Here is an 8,186-nt window from a genome sequence, read left to right as displayed (position 1 = left end):
CAGGCTTATTCCCAAGGACTCTACCTGATTACAACAGGCACTCAAGAAGTGTTGAAAAAACTATCTTCAAAGACCAAATTCTAACAAGAACTCAGAACTAAAATGGTTTATAAATGGTTTTTCTTAATATGTATTTTGCAAAAAGCTGCTGCTAAATGCCCTTGTGTGTCTAAACATGTTATTAAGTCAAAACACAAAAAATTCAAAAGTCCAAAAGTTTATTGCCAGAATAGCAAACTTCATAGAGAGCTTTTTAAAGTACAATGAAAATGACAGGCAAAATAAACAGGAAACTTTGACCAAAGAAAAAGCAAAGATTGCTGCTATCATGAACAGTCAAATTAATACCAAACCAAACAGATACATAAGAGTTTATGGGGTCATACAATCCACATTCTAAAACTAAAGGAGACTCATTCCAAAATGCTTAAGTTTGGGTGGGTTTCTTTTGGTGGGGGGTGGGGAGTGGTTATCTCCTAATACAGAAAGTGGAAATATTTAGATGAGAAACAAAATTACTAAAATATTAATGATCCATTTAATGTTCATCTCTGAGAACAGAAATCTGTATTATAAGCCAAAAGAAGTTCAAGCAGAATCAATCAAAAATCTAACCACAGAAGAGAAGAAACAAATTCTAAATTCAATTTGTGCTATCCTTACAACTAATTACCACTTCATAAGCACTACATCCAGTGTATTACATTAGTTGAGGTGGGCTAAGAAGATAAAAAGCCTGAAGAGCCTTTACTATTTGATTTCAACTTAGGCTATGTTTCCTTAAGCAGAGAAAATCCTATCACTACACTGCAAGCACCAGTTTTCTTTCTTACTTAATAAAGTGAAAATTCATATGAATGAAGTCAAGGCATAACCACCATTTCCAACCGACTACTAGTGCCCAATAGAGCTACTGCTAAAAGAGTAGGAGTAAGAGTAGGAAGAATTCCCAGTTGCATCAAAGCTTCCTCGCCGGGACCCACTGCGGGAACCAGAGCGGGAGCCAGAGCGAGACCCAGAGCGGGAGCCAGAGCGGGATCCTGGGGCAGAAGACACATTATAAGGGCTGGGCAAGCCCTTGGATGAGACTGAGGCAGCCTCTAGAAGGCGTAGGCCAGTGACATCTTCCACCATAGAGCGATTCATAGCATCCTTATAGGATATTTTTAATTTGGTTTTGGGACAGGTCAGGATTTTGGCATAGCTGCTGGTGTCCTGTAGCCTCTGAGCTGCTCGGCCGTCGATGAACCCCTTTCTGATGGCTTCTTCCATGCTTATCCTCCCGTGCACTTCCGGGTCAACTAGGCCTCCAGTGAGGTACTGGAACTCCATGAAGCGCTGACCAGCCTCATAAGGAAGCCATTTTTCTTTCACTGCCTCTGCTGCCGACATCTTCTTTCCCTTCACACCTTCAAAGCCAATGAAGGCTTTCTGGGCAGGCTTTAGCCTGGTGGCCATATCTTGGTCAATCAGGCCCTGGGAGAGGGCATCCTGCAGTGACAGCTTCTGACTGGTGGTTGGATGGATGATGCCGCCTGTGCAGGCCTGAGCCTCCAGAAGCCTCTGGCCAGTGATGCTATCCACAATGCCCCGCTCAATACCTTCTGCAACGGAGATCTTCTCCAGGTTTTCTGTGTCAAAGATGGCTGCAATAGGGCTAGATTCTTCCAGAGGGTCAGAAAGAGAGCTGCTCTTGATGGTTAAATTCCTGACACTAGATACAGTAGAAATCTTAGTTACTGACTCATGTCGGGAGTTGCTAAAAACATCATCACTGATACTACCACCCACGCCAATGCTGTTGCCAACACCATTTTTCAAGGAGATCATATCAGCAAACTGAGTGAGACTGAGGCTGCCAGATCGGTACTGATCAAAGAACTTCCTGTCAACAAGGCCCTTGTCAATAGCATCTTGAATATCATACTGACTTCCTGTCTTTCTATCTACCAGGACCACCCTGGTAGAGCCGTCAGATCCAGTGATGGTTATTTCTTCCCACTCACACTCCTGCTCACACAGTTCTTTAAAGGTTTCATAATCGATAAGGCCTTTCTTGTAAGCCTCTTGAACAGACATCTCCTTGTTGGTTTCTGGGTCCACAATGACCACCCTACGCTTCCTCAGGGTATTCTTCTGTGATGTCTGCACCTGTTTCTTCTTTTCTTTCAGAGGCAGCAGACAGAGCCCCGTTTCCTCATCCTTGATGCATCTTTCTTTTAGTTGTAAATAGGTAAGATTTTCTTCGGTGTTTGGATCAAAAAATCCTTTTGTATCATCAGTTGGATCTGAGAGAATCTCACTGAGCTCCTCATTGAAGTAGCCCCTTTTGTATGCACTGTCAACTGGTAATCGATGGCTCTCCTTTGGGTCGATGATCCCACCAGTTGCAATCTGTGCTTCTAATAACCGAATGCCGTGGCCCTTCTCGATGAGTTCCTTGTTCATGGCTTGGAACAAAGAGATGATGTTTCCTGTTTCAGGATCATTATACCCAGTGACAGCTCGTTCTGCAGACAAGAGCTTCTCTTTGAACTCAATACCCACCAGACCTCTTTTATAGGCTTCTTCCACTGTTAACCTCAAGTTGCTAACAGGATCTACTATAAAGCCAGTAGCTGCTTGGGCTTCCAGCAACTCCAGAGCAGTACCGGGTCGAACCAAGCCAATTTTCATGGCCTCATAAATGCCAAGCTTCTGTTTTGTGGTCTCATTGTAAATGCCTGCTATGCAGCTTGAACCCTGAAGGAAGTCCTTAATTCTCTCACCAACCTCATCATAAGAAATTCGACCCGATTCCAGCTCATTTACAGTGTTGAGTCCCAATATACCAGAATCTACTAGCTCGGAAACGGTCACAGGTTGTCTGATTCCTTGGAAGGACATACTTCTCTTCTGTACCAACAGCAAGAGCAGACCAGTGTGAGGTTCAATTCTGCACCGTTCCCTCAGCTGTATGTAACTGACTTTCTTCTGGGTGACTGGATCCACAAACTTTTTCTGACTATCTCGGGGATCATTCAGGGACCGATACAAATCTCTGTCAATAAGCCCACGAGCCAAAGCTATATCTTTTGGCAAAAAGACACTGTTCACGGGGTCCACTATCCCCCCTGAAGCAATCTGGGCTTCCAGCAGACGCATTCCAGTTTCTCTGTCAATCAAATTTTTCTTGATGGCTTCTGAAAGAGATACTGTCTTGCCTGAAAAGGGATCATCAAAACCAGTGATAGCTTTTTCTGCTGCATATATCTGTTGACGGTCATCAAAGTCAATGAGGTCTCGAGCTATTGCACTATCAACAGTCAGCTTCTCATTTCTATGGGGATCAATTATACCACCTGTAGCTGCCTGGGCTTCCAGAAGCATGACTGCAGATTCTGGGGTGATTAATTTCTTTCTCTTGGCCTCTACCAAAGAGTACTTTTCCTTAGGGGAAACAGATGCTCCAGCAATAGCTCCTGCACCCCGAAGGAAAGGCTGGATTTCAGAAGCAACTTCTTCCACCGACTTTTTCCCCTTCAGCAGTTTGTCCAAGGTTGTTTTGTCAATCAACTGGCACTCGTAGAGCTGCATCGCTGTCACCTTCTTCCTCAGTCCATCAAACACCAGCTTGGAGGAGTCAACAGTCCATTCATACTCAGTCTGGGTCTCCCGATGGGACCCATAAGGGCGCTGTTTGAGTTTGTCAATTTCCCTCTGAAGTCGGAATCGTTCTGTTTCCAACTGTGACTGTGTCTCCCTGGTAGAATCCTCCAACTTCCGCCTGCACCTCTCTTCAATCCTCTTGATCTCTGTTTGGAGTCTTTCAACCTCACTCTTAAGGCTGTTCTTCTCTCTCTCGCTTTTTTCTCTTTCTGACTCTATCTTCCGAATAGCCTCTTCTTTGCGGGAGTATTGAGTTTTCCACTGATTCAGGTCATTCTGGATTTGTTGTTTCTCACACTCCAGGTGCTGTTTCACCCTACTTTCTGCATCTAGAGTTGCTTTCAGACGGTTTAGCTCATCCTCCAGCCTCTGCAGCCTGATCTTATCTTGCTCCAGAACCTTGATTTTCACCAGAAGGCTCTCTCTTTCCTGCACCACCTGAGTGCACTGACTCTTTGACTCTTGAATCCTATTCGATGCCTAGAATTTAAAAAAGAAATGGGAAAGAAGAGTTTGGATCATATCATATGACTACCATAATTTAACCTCTTTTCCTACATTTAAAAAAAACCACTCCTTTACTTATTTTCCCTTCGTTTTCTCTGATTATAATGTTATTTTGTTATTTTACACATTCCTGAAAAGAATTCTGTAGCTATATGTTGCCACTTGAGGAAATAGCTTCATACTTACTATTTTTTCCCTAAAAGGAACTAGAAGTTATAGTCCTGTCTTATCCTTGACAGTAATTATGTTTTGAAAAAATACAGGGAGTTCAATTCCAGGTAATTACATCTGCTATACCTACATCTCACCTTCTGTAGCTGTATGTTGCCACTTTGAGAAATGGCTTCATACTTACTACTTTTTTCCATAAAAGGAACTGGGAGAAGTTGTAGTCCTGTCTTATCCTTAACAGTAATTACGTTTTGAAAAACACAAGGAGTTCTATTCCAGGTAATCATACCTGCTATAACTACATCTCACCTGTTACAGCTATACTAATGTTTTAAAAAGCAATAAAAATCTTTAAATATATACATACCCCACACCCAGCCCCACACAAATATTGTCCACAGAAGTCAAATGTATTAGAAGTTAAAGACGTTATTTTTAAAATTAGGGGTTAAAAAAATAAAAGCCAAACAAACAGGGCCATGATCAAGAGAGGAGAACAATGCATGCAGAAAAACTAATGTAAGCAAGAGAGGAAAATGTTTTTAATATGGCATGGAAAATGCCTATGACAAAAATGTTATTTTTATAAAAAATTAAATTAAAAATGTAAGTCACAGCTCACTAAGTAGGAGCTATCTTCTGAAACACACAGTGCCACACCAGAGGAAGTGATGGTCGCAGATGTTACAGCCATGCTGAGGTTCTAAAAGCAGGGCCCCACACAGGCTACACACGAATTGGCACTGATGCAGTGACAGACTTGAAGGGCAAAGAGCACCCAAGTTACTTTAAAGTAGTTGTCTGCATGATTACAGATAGCAGTTCAGTGATAAAAAGAAAAATCAGGCTCTCTACAAGCATTCATCTCAGTAGGAAGAGCACAGTTCAAGTAAGGTGATAATGGAGCGAATTATTTGAGAGACAGTGGAGCTGTGATCAAATATTTGTGAATACCTCTAAAGCCTGCTTTTGGAATTTCTCAATTTCCTGTCTCAAATTTTCCCTCTCTCTCTGTAAATCATTAATCAGCCCCTGCAGTTCCAGGGTCCGGTTGTTGCTGATCTGCAGTTGGCTCCTTAATTCAGAGATGGTTGCACTTTTATCACTGTCTGCTTCACTTCGGCCCCTCCTGAGCTCGTCATATTCCAGCCTCAGGTTCCGTAGTTCTTCCTCCAACATCAAATGGTCCTTGGTCAAGTTCTCTGTAAGAGACTGGAGCCTCTCAATTTCTATTTTGCTTTCATTTAAGCTTCTGCTTTTATCTTCTATCACCTTCTGGAAATGCTCATTCCTCACGTGAGCCTGTTTGACATTTTCTTGTTCCTGGAGCAACTGTCGCTGCAGGGCCTCTAGCTCCACGGACAACCTCCTCAGCTCTTCCTGGGTCCTCTGCTTCTCCCTCAGGTGGCCGTCCAGCACGTCCCTCTGCTGCCGGAGATCATCCTCACTTCTTTTCTTAACAATGGACGCCTGTTCCAGCTGCTGGGTCAAGTTGGTGATTTTTATCGCTTGTTCCTTCAAAGACCTCCTCATGCCTTCCAGCTCCTCCTCCAGTTGCTTCCTCTTGGAGGAGTCTTCTGAGGCTGTCCTCTTCAGCCGATTCAGCTCCTCTTCCACTCTCTGCTTCTGTAGCTGCAAGTCTTTCAGAGAATTCTGGAATCTTGTGATGTCCTGCTCCTTCACAACCCTCTCCTGGGAAATCCTTTCATAGTCAATTCTCAGGCGCGTTAGTTCTTTCTCCTGAACCTTCAATTTGTTTATTGTCTCTGTCGCACTGTTATTTGCTTTCTGCAGATCGTACTGGGCCCTTTGTAATTTAGCCTTTTCATCTTCCAGGCATTTGCGTTCATTTGTTTCTGATTCTACAAGTTGTTTTAACCTTTCTATCTCCTTGTTTTTGTCTTGGATTGTCATGGCAGCATCATCAAGAGACTGCTTATATCTCAGGCTCTCCTCCGTTCGCATCTGAGTGACCTGTCTCAGCTCGATCTCCAGCTGCTGCTTTCTCTGAGACGCCTCCAGGCCAGTGGCCTTCTGCTGCTGGATGTTCTCTTCGACCCTTCGGAGATTCTCTGTGGTCTGGGCCAAAGTGTTCTTCAACCTCTTTATTTCTTCACACAGGTTCCTGTTTTCCCTAGTGAGGTTATCTATCTGAGCTCGGTAGCCACTGGTGTCTTCTTCCTTCTGCATGGTGAGCTGGTGGATGGTCGTCTTGGTAATGTTGATCTCTGTCTCAAACTGGTTTTTTAAGCTAATGATTTCCTCATCGTAATTGTTTCTTACCTTAGCCAGTTCATTTTCATATTCCCAGCGGCGCTTGGCCTCCTCCTGAAAGTCAGCTTTGAGTCTTTCAATCTCCTTATTTTTGTCCTGAATAGTCTTTGCAGCCTCCTCCAGGGACTGTTTGTGTCTTGCATTGTCCTCAGAGCGCTGCTGGATTACCTGCTTAAGCTCCAACTCTAGGTGTTGCCTCTTTTGCATCATCTCAGAGCTGCAGGCTTTTTGCTGAAGGGCATCTTCTTCAGCCCGCCTTCGATGTTCAGTGGTCTGTAGGATGCTGTCATTCAGCCTGACGACTTCATCCTTCAGATCTCGATTTTCCCTTGACAGTCTTTCAAGCTGGTTTCTAAGATTTTTGGAATCATCCTCCTTTTGCATGGATATCTCCTTGATGGTGGTCTTCGTAATGTTAATCTCTGTTTCAAACTTGTTCCTTAAATTACTGATCTCCTCATTATAGTGGTTTCTTACCTTTGCCAGCTCACTTTCATATTCTCTCTTCCGGGCACTCTCCTCCTGCAGAAGAATCCTCAGTCTTTCTATCTCGCACTCCTTCTCTTTGATGGCTTTTTCAGACTCTATTTTTTGCCAACCAAGGCTCTCCTTTTCACATTGCCTGGCTTTCTGCAGTTGGTCATAGTCACTTTTCTGTTGATCTAATCTGTCTTCCACTGCCTTTCTTCTTCTCTTTTCATCTTCGATTTCGTAAGTTAGTCTGGTGATCTTCTCATTGAGTTCTTTTATTTGGCCATAGCACCTATCTAGATTTTGCTTCGCTGCCTTTCCATCCAGCTCAGCTTGTCTCTTTAGTTCCTCCAGGCTCACAAGCTTTGCTTTGGCCTGGGAACACTCTGTCTGGAATTTCTGCAGGTTCTGATCCAGGAATTTGTTCTTATTGCAGTTTTCAGAGTTGGCATCCCGGGCCAGTCTGAGCTCCTCTTCCAAAACTTCAATCTTGGTATTTTTCAGCTATAAAAGTAAAATCAGAAATACATTGAAATAAAAACACCTCATATCATGACAAAGAAGCAGTTCTTTCCCCCTCCCAGACCAATGTACATTCTCATTTCTCTAACCACTTGCAAACATACACACATACAAGCATGCATGAGCACACACTGGACCCACAAAGAGTAGTATAAGACAAAAACTACTTGATAAAAATTCAACAAATCTGTATTTTTCTCATAATTCTTCTACCAGCTGCTTATCTTATCTTATGATCTTATCAAATGATACACTTTTGCATTTCAGCCTCTCCATCTGCAAATGAGGTCATTTCTTTCAAGAAAAAGCTTATGATTCAAAAGCTTATGATTTTATAAATTATGTTTTTTTTTATTTCAAGGTATAAAATAAATTTCCATCTATACTCAATTCTATACTCAAGTATTTGATATAAGGAGTAAATTAATCACTCAACATGAAGAAATTCAAATACACCTCACCTAGGATATTCTTAGGCTTAATTTCATACAAAAAATAAAGCAAATTCCTTGACCAAATTATAAATAAAATTACTGGAGTTGGGTGTTGTAGACCACTCTGCTTGGTTTTAGGAATTGTATCTTGATCCCTTG

General features: G+C 42.5%; 1 protein-coding gene across 3 annotated transcripts in view; it reads right to left on the bottom strand.

Annotated features, from left to right (window-relative positions):
- Positions 1 to 201: 201 nt before the first annotated feature.
- The window catches only part of DSP (desmoplakin), a 41,889-nt gene continuing 33,904 nt past the window's right edge, over positions 202 to 8,186 (bottom strand). Inside the window, exons 23-24 of one of the 3 annotated variants that reach the window (XM_037045377.1) lie at positions 7,078 to 7,575; positions 202 to 4,128 (exon numbers count right to left, since the gene is read on the bottom strand). In XM_037045377.1, the coding sequence (XP_036901272.1) occupies positions 895 to 4,128; positions 7,078 to 7,575 (3,732 nt within the window). In that variant the 3' untranslated portion in view covers positions 202 to 894. Of the gene's footprint in view, positions 4,129 to 5,280; positions 7,576 to 8,186 lie in introns of all 3 variants that reach the window. The other 2 variants (XM_037045375.1, XM_037045376.1) reach the window with 2 other exon arrangements.

This window comes from Sturnira hondurensis, unplaced genomic scaffold, assembly GCF_014824575.4.
Source record: "Sturnira hondurensis isolate 20B ecotype Veracruz unplaced genomic scaffold, ASM1482457v3 Scaffold0004271, whole genome shotgun sequence".
In the NCBI taxonomy this organism is placed as follows: Eukaryota; Metazoa; Chordata; class Mammalia; order Chiroptera; family Phyllostomidae; genus Sturnira; species Sturnira hondurensis.
Note: the sequence above shows the minus strand (reverse complement) of the source record. Positions and strands in the feature narration are given on the sequence as shown.